Here is a 22,305-nt window from a genome sequence, read left to right on the forward strand (position 1 = left end):
GTTTTCCTCCAGACCACATTTCTACACTTTGTATCTGGAGGAACCTGATAAATCTGGACACAACTACGGACCTGTGAGTGGAGGGGTAAGTTCACCTGATCACTGATCAGATCATGACTCGAGAGCTAAGAAAAGAAATGAATCAGTGAGTTAAACGATAGCTAGCTACTGGTTTTATTGTTTTTAATTGCTTTTAATATGCTTGTTTTATGTGTTGGTTTTATTGCTTATCTGATTTTAATGTGCTATATGTGCTGGTTTTTACTGTAAAGTGTCTTTGAGTACCATGTAAAGTTCTATATAAATAAAATGTATTATTATTATTATTATATACATTACTTTCATTTTTTACTGTTGTCTTTTGTAGCATCCATGAAGACCCAAGCCCAAGCTCACATTTTTGTTTTTCAATTATATTTTTTATCCATTCTGTAAATACTTTAAGCACATCTTAGTGTTCACTTCACCTGACTTCCACCTTTGTCAATAATGCAACTAAACAGAAAGAAATCCCTTTATCACATTAGACACATTAGCCTTGTTTTGTTGTCCATTACCGATGATTATCACAGATAAGTCTCGTTATAGCTCAATTTAAAAAGGTCTGAATTCCTTTCGTGGACCACAGATAAAAGATTTCCATAAAGATTTAATGAGATCGTTAATAAAACATTTTGACTCGTGTCAGCAGTCAGACTCTTTATGAGCCTTAATGAATAACCTGGCAGTGATACAGTATGGTAAACTTACTTGTGTAATGTGCAAACCAGTGTTGTAGTACTCAAGATCGAGTCACTTTTTGAAGGTCTCGTCTCGGAATCAACCACATTTTTACTCGGTCTTGTCTCTGTCTCAGATAAAGAGGACTCAGATTTTTATTCCATTCCTTTTGATTATTTTATCAAGGCATTTCTCATGATACTATTATGGCAATAAAAGAGATGAATGGAGAAGAATCTTAATTTGTTTCCTGTGGGTGTGGGAATGTGCATCTTTTAGATCAGTTTGAGGACTGCCTATGGTTAGCATTTTCCACATTTTATCCAGCACGCAGTGTGGTACTCGCTCTGGTCTGGTCTTGGTCTTGACTCAGTCTCAACCCCTCCTTGATAAGCTTAATGGACATAGGCACAAATGAGTGTTTATATCGGTTTCGCCTGCATTTAGGAACCCTGAATCTTCTACCAGAGGGTAAAAGCTGAAATTCTGGGTGAAGTATGTGGGTCGGATCGGAAACTATTTTTTGTGCCGTTCTGATAACCGACTGCTCATAAATTGTCTGGGGGGACAGATGGTTTTTGACCCCCAAAATCTTCATAGCTGTCTGTACCTAACGAGGCGACCTGTGATTTGGACTGTACTGTCAGGTTACCATACCAGGCTGTGATACCTTATTTTAGAATACTCTCTAGTATTGCATGATAGAACAACAAGATACATTTTTGTTCGACTCCATACACTCTACTGGAGTTTAGAGACCTCTGTCAATCCCCAGCATAGCACAGTTAGAAAACAGGTCTAATTGCCTCTAGAAATTGAGGTGGGTCATGTTTTGTCAAGTGGAACTCCAATGAGCCAATCAAACCTAAGGACTTAAGATAATCTCTTTCCACCACCAACTAATTGTGTGCGTACATGTAAAGGAAGAGGACCTCTTAATGTAATCAAAATGTGGGTTAATGGCTGATTCAGACACAACATCAAAAAACATTTACAGTTGTAACTAAACATGACAAACATTGTTTGTTTCAGTTGGTCACTAATACAGCCCACACTGGATACAATAACCCAAACAGACTATTCCCAGTAACAATGAGATCATGTGATGTCCGCTGCAGATTCATGCACATCCAAACTGACAAAGAACACCTGTGCCTGTGAGCACATTCAAAAATGCTAATGTTGAAAGTAGTGTTGATCCAAAGTTCATCACGTCACAGGAATTAAGGACAACTTTACAAACGAAAAAACTGTCTGACATCTGACACACCTATAGTTGGTGTGTGATACTCCATCCATCCAGCCATCCATCTTCGTCCGCTTATCCGGTGTCAGGTCGCGGGGGTAGCAGCTCCAGCAGGGGACCCCAAACTTCCCTTTCCCGGGCCACATTAACCAGCTCCGACTGGGGGATCCCGAGGCGTTCCCAGGCCAGGTTGGAGATATAATCCCTCCACCTAGTCCTGGGACTATTTGACTGATTTTTGCAGTGCATCATTTCGAATAGAAAAAAATATTTGATATCCTTGTATTTCTTGACCTCATATTATATCCGATACACTGTGATACTATTTTATGTAACTTTTATCAATCTTTTGTTGAAAGCATTCTAACTTTCTCTTATATCTGCTGGTTTAGTGGGTTGTCTGTGAAGGACAAGAACCGCCTAAATGGAAGAAGAGAGGTTAAGCAGAAAGACTTAGACTTCCTGAGAAAACAAAGACAATTATCAGCCAACCAGACCACATCCTTTCCATTCTCTCTAATGCCTTCGGGCCGGCGGTATAATGTGCCTCCAGGTAGAACTAATTGCTATTCCAAGTCTTATATTCCTTCTGCTACAAGGCTGCTCAACACATAATGCTCATCCTCAATGATGGCTATCACATAGACTATATGACTTGTTGTTTTTTACTGTATTATTGCCTTTATTTATTGTCTCATGTATTGCTTTCATTTTTGTTATTGTAACCTGTCCCTGTCCCATGGCATGAAAATTTCACTTTGAGGTTTTTTTAACATTAATATGAGTTCCCCCAGCCTGCCTATGGTCCCCCAGTGGCTAGAAATGGTGATAGGTGTAAACCAAGCCCTGGGTATCCTGCTCTGCCTTTGAGAAAATGAAAGATCAGATGGGCCGATCTGGAATCTTCCCTATACAGTATGTCATCATAAAGGGAAAGGTTACCTCCACTTTCTCTGCTTTGCCCAGGGCAAGCTGGTAAAGCTCCCCCCCTCTCTCCTCTTCAATAGCATTTAAAGCTACAGACACAGAAATGGCACATCCTAAGGAAAGGTCATTGTGGGACTGGCTCTAGTGGCTGTAATTCTGCACCAAGGCTGAATTTCTGGAAAGAGACTTCAGATACAGTATTAGGAGACCACTAAGGTCTATATAAAAGAGACTTCAGATACAGTATTAGGGGACCACTAAGGTCTATATAAAAGAGACTGCAGATACAGTTATTTAGGGGACCACCAAGGTCTCCATAGAGGTGACTTCTGATACAGTAGTAGGTGTCACTTAGGTCTACACAGTAGACTTGGGATACAGTGTTAGGGGACCACTAAGGTCTATATAAAAGAGACTTCAGATACAGTATTAGGGGGACCACTAAGGTCTATATAAAAGAGACTTCAGATACAGTATTAGGGGACCACTAAGGTCTATATAAAAGAGACTTCAGATACAGTATTAGGGACCACTAAGGTCTATATAAAAGAGACTTCAGATACAGTATTAGGGGACCACTAAGGTCTATATAAAGAGACTTCAGATACAGTATTAGGGGACCACTAAGGTCTATATAAAAGAGACTTCAGATACAGTATTAGGGACCACTAAGGCCTATATAAAAGAGACTTCAGATACAGTATTAGGGGACCACTAAGGTCTATAAAAGAGACTTCAGATACAGTATTAGGACCACTAAGGCCTATATAAAAGAGACTTCAGATGCAGTATTAGGGGACCACTAAGGCCTATATAAAAGAGACTTCAGATACAGTATTAGGGACCACTAAGGCCTATATAAAAGAGACTTCAGATACAGTATTAGGGGACCACTAAGGTCTATATAAAAGAGACTTCAGATACAGTATTAGGGGACCACTAAGGTCTATATAAAAGAGACTTCAGATACAGTATTAGGGGACCTATATAAAAGCAGCATGTCATACGACCTTTAATATGTTTCCTCTGGTATCTTTAACATTTTTAACTACTGTTTGGTGAGTGTTTGTTGGAACTGACTGTATGGACTGGTAAGCTGCAAATGAATTGCCCATTGGGATTAATAAAGTGTCTGAAGTGAACTGCACTGAAGTTAATGGGGGCTTTTTGTGGAGGAAAGTTGAGCTATTTAGCCAGCTGCTGAATGTGTGTGTTTGTTTCATTTGTTTCACACAGCTGATTGAAGCAATCCAGGGTGTGGATAAGATCATTGGTCAGCTTATGAACGGCCTCAAGCAGATTGGCCTCCACCGCTGCGTCAACATCATCATCGTGGCAGATCACGGTAACACACAATATAAAATGATGGCATTTTTTAAAACGAATGAATCACAATGTAGCCATGGATCACATACATGTACTGGTGTATTGTGTGGGTTGAAAAAGGATGCTCTGATACACCCGATCAATGCAATGATGTGACCGATCCAGTTTCACTTCCAAAGTGTTTTTTTTAATTTATAGGCTCCACTTATTTAGTCACTGCTGGCCGCTGAGGCAGATTTTGGTGCCACAGCAATCCCTGGCCTTACGTTACATAAAAATGATGAAATGGCAGAACATTACAAAGAACATTTAAATAAGAAGGGTATGAAAAAAAAAAGCGTATTTAAATTCTTTTCATGATGGTCCTGATAAAGTTTCCCTTCTGAAAATAGTAGACTTGAAATAATTGGGACTCCGTCGAGGGAACTAGTGGTTCCCTCTACGGATTCCCAATTGGTGGACCCCTAAACTGACTCTAATTAGACCACGGACCTATGTGATTTAAAGATTTTGTCCCAGGGTCCCCCATCTGATTTCTTATGACACACATAATCATGCATTCTGTCCCTTTGTTACTTATGGACGGAATTATAGTAATAATACATAAGTACATACATTAATGTATTCCCCTTTGTGCTGGGGACCCCCCTGGAATCCCCTCAAGGAGCCCTGAGGATTTCCAGACCCCACTTTGGGAACCATTGCAGTGACCAACTGGCAAAAGCGTTACACTGTCGAGTTCTGAGCAGGAGGTATTTTGAAAAAGTCTTCCTCATTCGGGAAGCTTCGACAACACAGGCTTGAGGGATTTTCTGCTGAAAAAGCATCTCATTTTTAAAATTGTAACTTGTTTCAGCAATGTCTTATGAACAAGATGAACAATTAGCGAACCTGGATCCGGTTAAAAAGAATAGTAGTAGTTTCATAAAGTTTACAGGTTGATACTGTACTTAGCAGCTGACTCTGACTCGTTTGTCTGATATCCCACGTACACAGGTTTTATTAGTGCACAACCAATAAAACCAATTTCTGGGTGGAAATCACTAAAACAACTGCAGTGTAATGGAAGTGTAAAAATGCTTGCGAGTTCATGAGAGAACATGTAAAACCACTGGTATATTCTCTCTAGTCCCTCAGAACGAGAACGTCAACAGTGTGATGGAGCACAATATAAGAGGGATGACTAAAACAGCTGGTTTGCTGTTGCAGGTATGGAGGACACGAGCTGCGACAGGAAGGAAGTGCTGCAGGAGCTGGTGGGAGACATCCAGAACTACTGGGTCACAGAGGGACCATTCGGACGCATCAGAGCCAAAAACAACGACACCGTGCGTGAGTTAACCTACTGAGGCTACCTACTCAAATGCTGCTGACTGAACGAGAATCCAGGTGACAGCGTTTTGAGTCCCATTTAGAAGTAAAAGTCAAAAGTAAACTAACCCAAACCTGACCCTAACCCTACGTCATGTGACACGTCTTTCGTTTTCCCCGGGAAGTGAACTCTAGCAGACAATGTGGTGCACGCAGTAATTAATACGTGAAATACATATGAATTACAGGGCTTTACTTTTCATAGCTATATGTCTGTTTCATGAGAATAGCCCGCACGGTTAAATCCCAGAGTAATTATTTTGCATGGTGATCATGTTGAGCTCTTCTACACACAACAGCAACAACCTGAGAAGTCTGCATAAGAAATACGCATGCAAGTTAAAAAGATGTTCTTTCACACTGGACTTCGTGATCTGTTCTGTATGTTTGTGTGCGCGACTTTCTGACTTGATGTTGACCAAATAATGACACTTAATGACGCCATGCTGAAACATCTGCATTTCAAACAACCTTTAGATTATGTTTGCACAAAGCAGCACTTTGCTAATTAATAACACGTGTATAAATATGTCTTGTTGGATATTCACAATAGCATTAGCATTTCATGGTATCACAACCACTCGATAGCTTTATTGTTTTTGGCTGTCTGGCCGTAGAATATCTTTTAAAAAACATCTAATGAAAAATGTGTGTGTGTGTGTGTGTGTGTGTGTGTGTGTGTGTGTGTGTGTGTGTGTGTGTGTGTGTCTCCATCCCTGCTGCATAAATCATTGTTTTCTTCTGCTGATAGTAAAAAGTTCTGTGAGAGTGAGAGTTTTCTTCAACAAAAAGATTTCTTCAACACTTACAGTAGATCATTTTCTCATGTTATTAAATAATAACAACTGCAGATTTGATTCTAAACGCTGCATGTGTATCAACATGGTTAAGGATAGGTTTTGTGTAACATTCTTTTTTTTTAAGGTTTTGGCTTTAACAGAAATGTTGACGTCCTTTTTTCATTCCTCTCCAGTGGACTCAGCTGGACTTGTTGCTAACATGACTGTAAGTGTTCCATGTTCTCACAAGAAATGAACTTGTATAAAAATGTGTCTATTTAAAATAAAGATATTTGTCTGTGTTTCTGGGGATTTCAGTGTAAGAAGCCAGATCAAAAGATCAAGCCGTACCTGAAGGCCAACCTGCCAAAGCGCCTCCACTTTGCCAACAGCCGCCGCATCGAAGACGTCAACGTCCTGGTGGACCCTAAATGGCTGTTTGAGAGGTATCCATGTCTGCCCTCCATCAGTTGTTTAGTTGTTTCTTATTTGCAGTTGTAGTCTGGAGTTTTTAACATTTTCATCCATCCATCTTCGTCCGCTTATCAGGGGTCGGGTCGCGGGGGTAGCAGCTCCCTAGGGAGGCGCCCAGGGGGCATCCTTACCATTTTTAACATTTAGTTTTTGTCAAAATGTTTTTGCTTGGCAGCAATGGTTCCAAACTAAATACACCGTCATGGAAACAAAAACACACACAAGCTAGAAAGGCCAAACTCATGATAACTGAAAGTAATAAAAGGCATTGCTGACATGACAACAAAAGGACTGTGGACTGTGAGAAACGTACAACTTCATTTTCATAATGGTGATACATGGAAAACACATGGTAGGCCTACGGGCATTAAAGCTCTGGTAGGCACTTTATTTCTGGCGTACTTGGACATAAATTACATAATAATCTTTCAGCATATTGTAATTCAAGTGATCTAAGGGCGTTTTCACACCGACCGCCTTTAGTTCGGTTGAATCGAACTAGAGTTTGTTTGCCCCGCTGGTGCGGTTCGTTTGGGCAGGTGAGAACGCGGCAATCGAACTCTGGTGCGCACCAGAAGCGGACCAGACAAGTGTACCGAGGCCTGCTTGAAGAGGTGGTCTCGGTATGCTTTCAATCAAACTCTGGAGCGGTTGGTTTGTGGTGAGAACGTGATCCGTACTCGAAGAGCACCAACTATATGTACTCCTCCAGTCTGAGCTGATGTCTCCTGTAGTCAGGTGTGTTTAGCAATCTGCAATGCAGCAGAGCAGCAAACTGCAGCAGAAAATCCGCCCCCAGACATATCCGACCAATAAGAGGGCTGGACGTTCTTGCCTGATTTGTAATGACGCATTTTGGTACGCTTGGATTTTTCCAGGTGTGAAACCAAACCAAACCAAACCAAACCGACGAGGGCAAATTTCTCTAAGTTTACTAACTCACCAACTGATTTGGACCAAAGAAAACGAACTACAGGTGTGAAAACACCCTAAGAGAAAACTAGACTTCTGCACCTCCACTTGGCTCTGTTTCCAGGCTTTAGGACCTGGGCTGACAGAGCCTCCTCCATAGCTGCCCCCTCCCTCTGGAACTCCCTGTAAGGTGTCTTTGAGTGTTGCAAAAAGCACTATATAAATAAAATGCATAATTTTGATTAGTCTAGCTGTGGCGGGAGACTTTGGTCAATCACAGGTCATTTCAGAGAGAGAGGGTGTTCCTTCACCCCCTCCAGCTCGGCACACTCAGCATTTCAGTTTTTATAAGACACTGATATGTTTATTATTTTTTTTTTATGTGAAAACTAAAAAGCGTTTGCGTGTGTCCCCACAGATATCCAGGCTCTGTCACATTCTGCTCTGGCGGGGCTCACGGCTATGACAACGATGCTGAGAGCATGCACGTGAGCACTGAGGATTCCTATATTATTCCAATAGTCATCAGTCAGCAGTAATGTCTCTCAAATAAAATTAGCCTCCCTCTAAAATATTAAGAAAACATGTCTCTATCATTGCAATTAAAGGTGCTCTAAGCGATGTCAAAACATTTTTGTAACATACGGCAAACATGTCCTCACTATCCGCGAGCTGCCTGTCCCCTGAACACACTGTAAAAAAACAAACGCGGTCTCTGTAGACAGCCCAGGCTCCACAAACGGCAACAAAAACAAACCGCGCCAACCTGCACCACTAAAGATACACAAGAAGGAGTTGGGGGTGGGGGTTGGGGGGGTTAGTGCGCGGAAGCACGGAGGGGAGGGGGGGGGGGAGGGGACGGGATGAGGAGGAGGGAGGGGCGAGCTAGTCTCGTTTTGTTTGAAAATACTTTGAACGTCAACAAGAAGTGCCGTCACCAAACATCGCTTAGGGCACCTTTAATGGCAAAAAACTTTGTATGTAGTTCTATTGCAGTTATTCCTTAAGTTGTAATATTTTTTTAACTATCTTGACCTTTTTGTGCCTAAACATGGCCACCATTGCCATGGTAGCACTGGAATCAATGTTTCTTCCTCCCTCTTGTCTTGCAGGCCATGTTTGTCAGTTATGGACCCAAGTTTCACTACAAAACTGAAATCGAACCCTTTTCCAACATCGAGCTTTACAATCTTATGTGTGGTGAGTGGATGGGTGTACCTGCGTTCCTATACAATACCTCCATAGCTAGCTATAGTAAAGCACACTAAATGTAAACGGCGATTGATTACTTTTACTGTTGTCATGCACGATTTCAGCCTGAAAAAAAGTGACCTTTGGGAAATGTTTAGACTGCACACATCTGCTGTAAACAAACACACAGTAGTGTGGACCACTAAACTAAACACTCATTGCTCCATGCAGACGTGATGCAGATCTCTCCCACTAACAACAACGGGACCCACGGCAGTATGAACCACGTCCTGAGGAGGCCCTACTACACGCCAGCGGACCCTGCCGAGCAGAGCGCTCCGGCTCAGTGTCGGATGATCAGCCTCGACCCTGCAGACAACCTGGGATGCTCCTGTCCTGCCCTGGTGGGTACTTTCCATAACATCCTCATTTACTTAGAATGAGTTGATTGCCAATGACTCCCCCAACGACGATACGTTGTATTTACGGCCGCATGGTGACCGTCACACATGGCTGTGGTGGAAGTTTTAATCACGTGGCCGTTCTATTTAATGTAACAGTTGCAGAACACAAATACTCAGGCAGGCTTATGAAAAAATCAGTGATTGGCCCAAAATGAGTCACTTAGAAAACCCGTAACTGCATCACAGAAAAATAGGTCTATAAAAGAGAGTTCATTTTTAAAAGGCGGCTGTTGGCTTTTAGGGTTAGGGGTTAGGGGTTGGGGGTTATTGTTTGAATGTTGAACACAAAGTGACAGTAATCACTGAATGATAAAGACCTTAACCAGCAATTACACTCCTGTTGACATCATGATTTAACACAGTGGCCATAATAATAATAATTTAAATTCAATTTTATTTAGTGTCATAAAAATAATTCATGGTTGCTTTCTTAACTCGGTACGGACAAATTTAAGGTCATTATTTTTCTATCCAAAAAAAGAGGGTTAGTGCTAATCACTAATGTCAACACATTTTATAACAAGGGTCTGACCTCATCGTGCACTCAGACATAATGTCATCCTCCTATCATATTAAAGACATTTGAAGAACAACAGACTCAGAGCCAGTTTCACAATTACACAACAGACCCGAGAGCAGTGTTTCCATGGTAAAGGATGTTTTTTCTTTTGAACATTTTTAAAGTGCCCATATTATGCTCATTTTCAGTTTCATTATTGTATTTTAAGGTTGTACCAGAATAGGTTTACATAGTTTAATTTTCAAAAAACACCATATATTTGTTGTACTGCACAGCTCTCTCTCACTGCTCCAGATCCTCTTTCACCTGGTCTCTGCTTTAGCTACAGAGTGAGACTTCTTTTCTTCTACTTCTTCTGTACTATCTTTGATTGCACATGCTCAGTAGCTCAGATGTAGATCATGTCAGCTAGCTAGCTCCATAGACAGTAAAAGAAAGGCTGTTTCTCCAACTTCGGTCAGTTACAAGGCAGGATTAGCTGGGAGACTTCTAAATGAGGGCGCACATGGAAGTAGTTCTTTTGTAGATTATGGTGAACTTGTGTGTGTTGTAGCAGTGCTTTGCTATTGAGAACGAGGTAGCATGCTAGCGTTAGCATGCGCTAATACTACGAGCTAACGGTTGTGGTTAGCCAGCTCGTTTCGTGCCGATTTTGAACAGCTCACCCAGAGACTGAAGGCAGGACACATTCAGAAACCGTATCTCACTCAGAACAGCATGGATGGATTTTTTTTCAAAGTTTGTATGCGTGTGGAAGCACCAGAGACACAAAAGAACACCCCAAATCCCAGAAAAAGTTTTTTTTTCATAATATGGGCACTTTAAGCATCATTTACCACATTTGTATACCCTTTCTTAAAGCGACTGACAACTGTGGGTTTTAGAGGGGGGACTCCAGTGATTAAGTATGCATTTTATGAGAAGGAAGGGGGGACTAGGTGGAGGGATTATATTGGGATTATATTATAATGTTTGGGGTCCCCTGCTGGAGCTGCTGCCCCCCCGAGACCCAACCCCGGATAAGCGGACGAAGAAGGATGGATCTTTTTATTATGCAAAATAAAAAAGATTATGACAACCTGACTTTTAGTCCGCAGTACGTATGGGTCAAGTTACAAAAATGCTGGATCTTACAATTTCCTTTTATCATGTCCTCCCTATCTAATTATTTTCACATCTCTCAAGCTCTTCGAGTGAAGCCAAGATATCCCCGCATGACCTCACCAGGGTTATTTTAAGGCAAAGCTCTTTCAAAGTCACAGGAGATGTCTTACATCTGGTTTCACCAGATGTTGTTGCTACTGTAGTTTCTTTTTTCCATATTATTCTTTCCTGCTAAAGCTGCTTTAATTCTTAATTTTTCCCTGTAAAATGCTATTGCGGCTGTTGAAATCTTGGAGGTTTTGGGAGACTTGGGAGACTGGGCTTAATTGACCCAGAAAGAAAAAAAACAGCCAACTAAAAGCCAACTAGTGAATGCAAGCCTTGTGAAATCAGCCTCTGAAATCTGCGGCATACATGGAATTGTGCTTTTGTCAGCAGCAAGACAGACATTCTGAGGTCAGTTTCCTGTTTTACCTGCCTAAAAATAACCCTGTGTCACAGAGTACAATTTTGGATCTTACTGTTGGTCTTTAAATGAATAAATGACACGTTGCTGACATATTACAAACATACACAGAGCTGATACTGTTGACCTCTTAGGCCTTAAATCATGTGAGTGTGGTTTTTGTTTGTTTATGAGTATTGTGGGGTTTTTTTTGTTTCATGAGCTTGCTTCCTGTTCAGTTTCTGCTCTTTAGTAGGTGTTTTTTCATGCACTTGAAGTGACGTTTTCCCCAACCCCATCGCCATAAAAGTACGTCCAGCATTTAGAGATTCTGCAAAACCCCAGATTAGCCAGTAATTTGGCTGCTGGGATCATGTCCCACTAGAGCAGGGGTGTTCAACAGTTTTTTAGGCCAAGGACCACTTAACTGAGAGAGAAACGGAGCAGGGACCCACTACTACATATATTGTTTACAATTTAGTATACAAGTTGCATATTAAACTGGGCCTACAATTACTGTACATGTGAATGGCCTATAGAGTGCTGATCGGGCCGCATTTTTCTGTCCGAGTCCGGCCCGCGTCCGACAGGCATTAAGATATTTATGTCCAAACTTGGCTTTGAGTCTGGGGTTTATTTCAGACACTGCACACACTGTGTACAAAAAATAAACTTTTTCCACCAACTCTACTCCAGTCGCAGCTACACGTCTGCTTCCTCTTTATCTCTCTCTCTCTCTCTCTCTCTCTCTTCTGTCCACTTTCCACACACACACACACACACACACACACACACACACACACGCACTGAGCTCTCCTTGTGTTGACTTTGGGTCAAATTGACCCGTTTTCAGTTTTTGTTTTATATCAGAAAATATGGGACGTAGAAATAAGCGCTGAAAATGTGTAGAAGAAAAATGTAACAATTTCAAACGTTGGAAAAAGCAGAAACAAACTGTGAAAAAATGGCGTCAAAAGTGTTTTTTTCAAGGTTGACAGGAAGACAACACAAGGGCCGCAGCACCATTTTTACAACAAATGCCTTATGTGCCTTATGTGACCGAGCCTGACCCGAACCCAAACATCATTTCTAAATATCTGTCCGAATGGTCGGGTATCTGCACTCTAGTGACCTAAAGCCTTTATACAGACTCTATAGTGCATAGAACACCAAGCTATTAAATAATTGTTTGAATGATTTTATAAATCCTTTTTAATGTTAAAAATGCATGTGGCACAGTGAATTGTGTTTTTTTTTCCACAAAAAAGCGGATTTATATTCCCTAATAATATGTTAAATCAATGTTAAGACATTTGAATTTTTTTTATTTTTTTATTTTTTTAAATAACAAAAAGTTGGTGGCCCCCCCTGCTGTAACTCTTAGGACCCCCCTAGGGGCCCCGGACCCTTTGTTGAAGATCTCTGCACTAGAGGTGGCTCCAATCACAAATAATAACCTGGAAACTGTAGCGAACAACAAACGATGGAAATAAAGTGAGACCTCGGTCATAACCGACATCACATCTGGTGAACAATTCATGAATCTCAATGAATCCATTACTCAGCTGGGGAAACAATCGCTGATGATGAAGACCAAAGCAGGACGAAGAACAGCTCTGACAGATGGGGAAACAAGCAAGAAACAACAGGACAAGTTGTTCCTTATACTTTATGAGGCATGGAAGCTGGACAGGGCAAAAACATGTTAAAGTACACAAGCAGAGTGTTGTGTTAGTGCTAATGTTATAAAAGGGATTTGATATGACATCAAGGGCTCATTCTTCAAGGGCTCAATCTTAACTTTTCACATTAATGCAGTTTATTGTATACATTTTTTTTTTCCCACACCTTTTTCAGGCTAGCATATCATGCTGTATTTTATCACATTTAATCATGTAAATGTGTACTGTGCTAAATTTAAAAGCTATAACTTCCATTTATTTTCGTTTATAACATATCTTTTGTTTTTTCTCTCTCTCTAGATTGGAAACCCTATCAACATGCGTCTGAATCTGACAGCAGAAGAAGGTGAGGAAGTTCGCAGAAACTTCTTCTGTACCTAAAATGCCTCTAGGATCTGTATTTGTCTTTTTATTTTCTAGATTTTTGGATTCTATATCAGCTCCTCAAAATCTGGCCACTAATCTTTTCAATTCTTATCTGCACTATCCCAACTGAATGCACTTTGATGAAACTGCTTTTGTGTGTTCTATTATAAATTTCTCTAACAATATTTGAAATGAATTGTTGACATTTGCATTCTTCTCCCCGCTGATTTCCAGCTGATTTGTCAAAATGCCACTGATTGGACAAAGTAAAGGGAAGTGCACTTTTGGTGTTTCAGAGTCCGCGGCAGAGAAGAAGCACATGCTGTTTGGTCGCCCCCGGATGCTGCAGCGTGACCAGACTTACTGCGTCCTCCGCCAGGAGGGATTCATCCTCGCCTACGGCCACAAAGCGCTGATGCCTCTGTGGAGCTCCTTCACCATGGACAAGCCAGTAAGGTTTTTGATTATCAGCCACAGGGCCCTATCTCTGCACCCGGCGCAGCGCAGCACAAAGCCCGACGCAGGTGTCTTTGCTAGTTTAAGACCGACGCAGTTGTCAATTTCCCGCACTGCGCCTGAGTCGTTTAAATAGCAAATGCACCTGCGCCCATCTGTGCGCCCATGGGCGTGCTGGTCTTACAGGGAGGCGTGTTCAGGTGCATTCTGGGAGTATTGCGCAGCATTTCATTGTTATTTTAACAGAGCATTAGTCAAATGCGCCTAGGCTTGTGCACGGCGCGTGCACACTATGCTTGTTACACGCACAGGGACGCGCAGAAGCACACAAACATGCAAAAGATTACAAATAAAAATATTACGGTGAAAATCTGCCATCATAATAGCAATGCTCCAAGGTCCAAACGCGCCTGGCTTTTAAAGGGAATGGGAGATGATCTCTGATTGGTTGATTGCATGTTACGCCCAAAACACACCTACGATTAATGAAGACACTAAGTACAACCCTTTTGAACCACGCGGCCGGCGCACGGAGCCTTTTTTCCGCCGTCAAACTAGCAAAAGTGGATTTGGACACGCCCTGAACGCACCTGCGCCAGACGCTTCACGCCGTGCGCTTAGATCGATAAAATAGGGCCCATAATGTCTAAACCATCCGAGGTAGACTGACCCCGAATGTTTCTGCTCCTGTAGAAGCCAGAAGTCTGTATGCAATCAACCTTGTTTTAAGAAAAACATGTTGAAATCACAATCTCATGGAGAACTTCTACACTACCCACAATCCTTAACGTGACAGTGACGTCTCTGATTGGTGGAACTTGCTGTTACCACGGTAATGTCTACTGTACCTGCGAACGGCTAAAGCGAGCTGCTACCACTGACTGTCTATGATTGGTTCTGTACACAGTCTTGTACCTTTGCCTTTTTTGCCGTTTTCTTTTGTAATAGGATTCAGATAATTGCTGAGCTTGATGATTTAATAACTAAAAATAAAAATCAATACAACAAAAGGAGTCCTGAAGACAGCAGGCAAAACTGTTCCAAAACGTCGAAGAAGCCAAAAGACCAGGAATCCCAAAAAGTCACAGACAATCACAAAGGCGGAAAAACACAAGGCAGGAAGTAAAACAAGACATGACAAGGGAGAAAAACAGACTATCAAAATAAAACAGGAAACTGAAACATACACAACCATGACAACTTTTTATACAAGAATTTTATGAAACGTCATTGGAGATATTGAACGGGGGAAAATAACTTCCAGAACAAGAGCCGTTGAAGAGTCGGCGATCACTATGGCACAGAAAAAAATACTTTGATTTAAGTAATTAAATTAAATTAAAAGTTTTAAATTGGAATCCTATGAAACTACACATGGTGAGATACATGTCGATTGTTAAAATAACATGATGTCAGGGCTTTGTGCGAGGATGACTCAAGCCAATGATTCAACCAGAATCCTGATCACTGATTTATTTATTTATTTATTTATTTATTTATTTTAGCTGTAGCGCCACCTTTTGGTTGAAATGACCATCACATTTTGCAGGATCACCAAGACTTGTTGTTTGCATGTGTAATCTAAATTTGGAAAGAAGTTCTGGCAGTTTATGTTCAATAGAAGTTGGCAAGAATGTAAGGAAAGCAGTAAAAAAAAGTGTTTTGCAAAAAACTAAATATGGTAAAAAAAAAAAAAATCTCTTGGTAAGAGAAAAAGAAAACCTTTTTATCTTTAGTCCTTTTTACTGGACTAGTGGACTACTCCTCAGATTTCTTGTGACTCATGATGATTGGATGGTCATTAAAATGTAGCAGTAATAAGTGTTCATGCACCACCAGTCTGCTGGTTCCTGTTTGAATCATGGGATTTAGGAATCACAGTAGAGTATGTGGGGAGACAGCTACGGCATTTTCATTTTCCCGCGAGGACACTGTCAGGCAAAGACACATCTGTCAATTTCGGGGAAGAAAATAACCGGAGTATATGTTATATGTCGTCAGGTTTGCTGTGCATTTAATTAAACATACATTTATTTTTTATCAAATTCACATTATAAGATATTGGGGTGTCTGTGGCTCAGGAGCAGGGTTCAAAATTAACATTTTGGTCCACCAGCCAAATGGCTAGTCGAGGTTCAAAGTTGACCAGCAACTCAAAAGTTTACCATTGGTTATTTTTTGGCTGGCAAGTGAAGCAAATCTACCAGCCACTTGCATATTTTACCAGCATTTGGCTGGTAAATGGTGCTCATTTTGAACCCTGCTCAGGAGGCAGAGCAGGTCATGCTTTGCTCACATGGTTGGCGGTTCGATCCACGGCTCCTGGTGCCCGCATGTTAAGCCGGCTGGAACACTGGCTGCGCGGCCTGAGCGTGGCGTTTCTGTTGCGTGTCAGCTGCGGGGCGGCTGCGTAGATTTTTCTGTCTTTACACACCGGAAACGTGTCTGACGCGGCGCTGCTGCTGCTGCTAGCCTTGTCTGGACACATGTATGTTTCCCTTTGATAAAATGAAATACCATGTTAAACATAAATATATACTGATTGGATTACAGCAGAGACAACGTCGGCAGTATTGACGGCAAAATAGGCTCCAGAATATTTAGTTCTGTATTGACAGGTGCAATATTTGAAAATCGATAATTATTTATTATTATTTATTTAAATTACATTTATATCTGCATTAATGTCAAAACCTAGAGAGACTTTCAAACATCAAAATGTCATGTATTGAATGTATTTTTGTCAAAATGACATATTCTATTCTATTTTGCCTGGAAACGCTTCCGACACGCTTGTGTGTCGCGTGAAAAATAGGCGTCGGTTCTATTTTTAGCAGGCACGCGTGTCACACAGGCAGTGTGGAAGCTCTAACCTGTTAGCATGGGAGCCAAAATAAAAACAGACACGCCACGCAGCCGGTGTGCAGCTGGCACACAAAGTGTCTCTGAGCAAAACGCTGAACCCCAAGTTGCTTCCGACGGCCAGTGCCTTGCATGCCAGCCATCACCATCGGTGTGAATGAGAGGCAAGTTGTAAAGCACTTTGTCTAGTAAGGTAGAAATATATAAATGCAGGCCATTATTTTAGTCTAGGAGCTGGGCTAGCCATTGATTAAAAAAACAATGTATTAATGCATTCAATGAGTAAAAGACGACCGTAAGTGATGCACCTAAAAACTGGACCAATACAACAGCCAATGGATATGAACGGGAAAAAAACCACTTAAAGATCAAAAATCTGCAGTATATAAATAAAATATCAGTATCACTTTACTGTAAAAATAAATGAGTAGATATAGTATCTTAGTAATGATTCTTCCCATTTTCTACAGACTATAGTCAAGGGTCCAATTACTAGCTTTCTGGTGCTTTAAGGCATTTCACACAGTCTTCATCTGCAGATGAAATTTTCTCAGTTGTCATGGAGATGGATCTGTTGACACATCAAGCCCAGTAAATGTTATGATTTCATTCTGAGCAGTTTTAGGACTTATTGTTGGCTTAAACGTTCAGTATCATGTAATGTGTTCTTACTCAGCCCATGCTACACCCCTGCTGGGAAACAGACAAACATATGGACCAAACAAGCATGAAAGGTTTGCGCAAATAAATTAGTTTTGATGTACTTAGTTCCAGTGAAAATAGATAACAATCCATAGACCACAGCTGCTTCATAGTTGTGGTCTCTCAAAACGTTATGTTACGCATGTAAAACCTGTAAATAAGGCTAGACATAAAAGATCGCTGGAATTAATATGGAGTTAAAGGGCCAACTTTTGGTTTTGAAATTGTGCCTGGAGCTTATCACTGTAATTATGATTAAAGCTTAGGTTTTCCCATTCTCGTAGATGAACTTGGACCCGTTGCCACCAGTGATCCCAAACTGTTTGAGGGCTGATGTCAGACTCCCAGCGTCCCAGAGTCCCAGATGTAACCAGTACAACACTGCTGGGAACCTGACGCACGCCTTCCTATACTCTCCCAGTATGTATCAGCAACCACCTCACACAAAACAAACCCAGACAAACACGTTCACAAAACCCTGAGTCAACCAGGGGTCCGTTTCAGGAAGGAGGTTTAACAAGCTCTGACTCTAACCCTGAACTCTGAGTTGATTTACCCTGAGATGGGAAACTCTGAGTTTTCGGTTCCAGAACAGCTGATATGAGTTGGTTCAATCAACTCAGAGTAGTTTCACTCAGGGTTAAGCACGTGCACCACCACAATAAAAAGGCAGCATGAATGGAGCCATGATACTACGATTCACCATGGTAACAACCACAAACAAACGGTCGGAGGAAATACTCATGCGCACATACAGCGAGTTTGCATGTATTTCGTTAAAAAAGCAACACAGCGTGTGCTGCAAAAGAGAGAGGACTTGCGTGGGAGAAAATTGCTGCTAGGGTAAATGCGTAAGTTCCAATATAGTGTATTAATATCATAGTTAATCATAAGTATAATATTACTGGTGAAATGGTATTGAAACTATATCTATAAAAGTACTACGCCTACTAATCCCATTCTGAGGCTGCAGCACCATCATTAACAGAATTATAACTCATAATCTTTTATTTCAAAGGGTTTACATCATTCACCTGCAATCATGTGGAACTCCTTTTTAATGTCTCTTACTGGTTTGTGTTCAGGGAACACTACAAAAGCGTTTCAGAGCGAGTCACTTTTTCTTACTTTGCTACAGTGGCTTTAACATCACCAATGTTGTAAAGACGTGACGTTAGTGACATGAGGACGGATAACGTTATGTAGGCTACATAACTGATAGACAGGGAAGAAAACCGACAACGCTCAAATAGGTAGGCTAGTAGGCTATCTGGAAATGAAAATGCATCTATAGTCGGGGCCTCATTATCATCTCCCGACGTATGTTTAACTCCCTGCGAAGTAGCCTAAAGCCTATAGCTTCTTCATCAACGGGATCGTCGACAAAAGGAAATGCCATGTTTTGAGAACAAAAACGTTTAAAGTCTGCCTAACGGCGGATTTACACCAACTGCGGAACGGCTCCACTGCGTGTCGGCTCCGTGCTCCGCCATCCTTCAATACCCACCAGGTCCGTATTTGTTGCGGAATTGCTGCGGCCATGACTGACAGCTTAAGTCACGAGGACCCACGAGATCTCACGAATTCACGTATGATCGCGCGATATAACAGGATGTAGTTGCTATAAACAGAACCACAAAACCAACAACAGTTTGTTTCCATTCCGACTCCAGGCCTGTCTCCGCCCATTATGACGTTTTCAAGGTGTAGTGCAGGGAAATATGATCCGCCATGAGCACGGTGTATTTTATTTTGAAAATTAACCGGATGTTTTATTTTGCTTCTGTGCTCGACTTCCTGTCCCACACTGTCTGCCCTGTGCTGAATTGCTGCGGAGCTCTCCGGCATCCGGCAAAAAGTAGAAGCTCTGCGTATCTGCTCTGCAGGGCGGAACGCAGCCGTTCTGCAGTCAGTGGAAGGTAGGACATTGGAAGAATGCGTCGGTATGGTCGATTGGATTTTGACCTAAGTTTCTCAGGAAATCAAATTTTTAATCACAAAACAGGAAATTAAAAGGCCGTTGCTATCTGGCTATCCACATAGACAGTAAAATGAATGGACAAAGCGACGCCGTAGACTTCCACGGAGACCAGTGAAGTCTATTAGAAGCACTTTTCCAGTGATGGCTGAGCGTTACTGAGCAGCCTCCAACTGAGCTTGAAGACGTAAATGTGACGTGAGCGACCTGTCTGAAAGTTGGAAGTCTTCTGGTAGCTGTGCCAAGAGAAATCTCAATCAATCTAGCAGGGACGGAGAGATTAGGTATATGTAAGGAGATAACATAGGCACAGGCTAATTATTGCTAACTAAAATGTTAGTTAACATTAGTAACCACCTCCATTTACACATCTTGACTTTATCTCCTGCTGGGAAAATACACTCCCACCTTGTTACATGGACCTTATCTGCATTTTAGCAAAATTCCACAAGATTCTCTACACCAGACATATGCACTATGACGACAAGAAATGGTTGCCTTAGGGAATCACACTGCACAGTATCTGCAAATTCTATTGAACCATGTTTTACTAGACTCTGGTGCAGGTTCCCATTAATTGCATCCCATTCTTATAGCTATTTCAATGCAAATGAACAGACTCTACATTCACTACTTTTAATGTATTTTCGTTTTTTGGCTGTAGTTAAAGTTCTTCTGCAGCGTCCAATACAAAATACAAAGTCTATAGACTGTAGTTTGAAGTGATGTTATGTGCGATGGTAACATTGTTGCTCACTGAATACAGAGACAATCACTTTATGTAAAGGCTGTACAGATAAACGGGTTTGTATCCAGATGCACAACTCTGACAGGCAGGTTAAAGAGCCCCTATTATACTCCTTTTCAGCGGCATATTTGTACTCTTGGGGTCCACTAGAATTGGTTACATGCTTTGATGTTTCTCATACTGCCTATTGCTGCAGCGCCTCTGTCTGAAATGCTCTGTCTGAAATGCTCTGTCTGAGCTCTTGGCCCGGAAAGCTAATGCGTGACAACAGTACACAAGCTATGTGGCTAGCAGTAGGCCAGTATAATGTGTAACATACTCCAGGACTAATGATGGGAACTGAGAATTAATGAGTTGGCTGGAGTTGTGGCGCTTTCTCTCGAAATGACCTGGATTTCTCTATGTGGGGGGTGTAGTTGACCTTGTAGCCTGGCTGAGAATTGTGTCTTTCTTGTTTATTGTTCGCTCTCTCTCTCTCTGTTAATGTGAAAGTGACACAATAACACACAATAACATGTTTACTCCAACAGATACAAAGAGGGAATGTCTACTTCCTGTGCTAGACACACTGATAGAGGCACATTCATCCTGAGTCATTTTTCAGTCATTTTTTGTTTTTAAATAGACAATGAATTATGACACTTGAAGGCCTAAACAACTGTTTCCAAGCCCAGTGAGATGATGCAGCAGAGTGCTAGGTTTCTCAAAACTGAAGTTGAGGTTCATGTGCACAAAAAAAACTGTCTTTTTAGCAAGAAGATTGTTCATATAAAAGTCCACAGATTTTACAAAGTATCGTACTAGGCAGAAATACTCCCGAGGCGATTTGCGAGGGGATAAGGAGGTAAAGCCATCCCCCTTGTTAGCAAAATGACCAAAATGCATGTCTGTTGTTAATCTGCCCCCCTTCTCCATCCCCTAGTAGGAGAGAGAGTGCAGGGGCAGAGGGGTTGTTTGGTTGAATGTTAGTCTATTCTGCCTGAGTCATTGATCCTTTATCTGACTGAAGTTTGTGCACGTTAGACTCTACGGCTCCGACCACAGCTCTGAAATATTCAGTACTCACTGTGTATTTATAAATCCACGGCGCTGTCCATGGAGCTGAAGTAACAGACGGATTTGTAATCATGTCTTTTTGTCGCCCTCCTATCAGTTTCGTCTTGGATTTATAATATTCTCTAAACTACATACAGTAGCTAGGGCGGGTGGTATTGAAAAATACGGAACCAAAAGAGTTGTTCATGGGGTGAACGAAACGAACAGATCCGTCCCTCCCTGTTAAAAATGAACAAATCACCTGCTGGTTGTACCTTCTGTCTTTACACATTCAGTGAAGTTATTCCTCTCACCACACGTTACCACATCTAAAAAAAAAAAATCACTGTTTGTCGTTGTTCTTGCAGATCTGAATGCGACAGCGGACCAGCAGTACGATGCTCTAATAATGAGTAATGTGGTGCCAATGTACCCCGAGTTCAAGAGTAAGTTACTGGTTAATACTACACTGCAGCACTTCCCCTTTTTTCTCCTTGAATGTAATCGTCTCTCCTCTCCTCTGTTAAGAGATCTGGGACTATTTTTACAGCACGCTATTAAAGAAATATGCATCTATTTACAACGGCATTAACGTGGTGACGGGCCCTGCCTTCGATTACAACCATGACGGCCAATACGACACTCCAGAGCAGATCCAGCAGTAAGTTTCATTTTCTTGTTAAACTGATGGCATTACCATTACCACCTATACAGCTTCTTCGTTTTCAGTACAAATAGCCTTGATTTGTGCTCCACTGTGACATTTTTACTTCATCCACAGGGTTTAAAAGCCAAAAGGGTTGTTTTATATTTATCCCTGCAGACCACTCAATACATTTTCTCATGAATGCCATCGTTTATTTGGTCTGACTTTCTACACAGTTCTATTGTTCTATAGAAAAAAAACAACAACTGCTATTTCCACCGGTCAACCAAGCGCGAGCTGCGGTTCTCAATAAGGGAGAAAGAGTCGATGTGTGCTTCAAGACAATTTCCT

The 22,305-nt window shown here is 41.5% G+C and overlaps 1 protein-coding gene across 1 annotated transcript in view; it reads left to right on the forward strand.

The window, feature by feature from the left end:
* LOC144529255 (venom phosphodiesterase CdcPDE) overlaps positions 1–22,305 on the forward strand; it is a 47,018-nt gene that overhangs the window by 19,903 nt on the left and 4,810 nt on the right. Inside the window, exons 12-24 of the mRNA XM_078268258.1 lie at positions 13–85; positions 4,130–4,238; positions 5,429–5,551; positions 6,564–6,595; positions 6,688–6,815; positions 8,174–8,243; positions 8,868–8,955; positions 9,178–9,350; positions 13,462–13,507; positions 13,824–13,978; positions 17,832–17,967; positions 21,677–21,754; positions 21,837–21,969. Coding sequence (XP_078124384.1) covers positions 13–85; positions 4,130–4,238; positions 5,429–5,551; positions 6,564–6,595; positions 6,688–6,815; positions 8,174–8,243; positions 8,868–8,955; positions 9,178–9,350; positions 13,462–13,507; positions 13,824–13,978; positions 17,832–17,967; positions 21,677–21,754; positions 21,837–21,969 — 1,344 coding nt within the window. The remainder of the gene's footprint in view (positions 1–12; positions 86–4,129; positions 4,239–5,428; positions 5,552–6,563; positions 6,596–6,687; positions 6,816–8,173; positions 8,244–8,867; positions 8,956–9,177; positions 9,351–13,461; positions 13,508–13,823; positions 13,979–17,831; positions 17,968–21,676; positions 21,755–21,836; positions 21,970–22,305) is intronic.

This window comes from Sander vitreus, chromosome 14 (assembly GCF_031162955.1).
Source record: "Sander vitreus isolate 19-12246 chromosome 14, sanVit1, whole genome shotgun sequence".
NCBI lineage: Eukaryota > Metazoa > Chordata > Actinopteri > Perciformes > Percidae > Sander > Sander vitreus.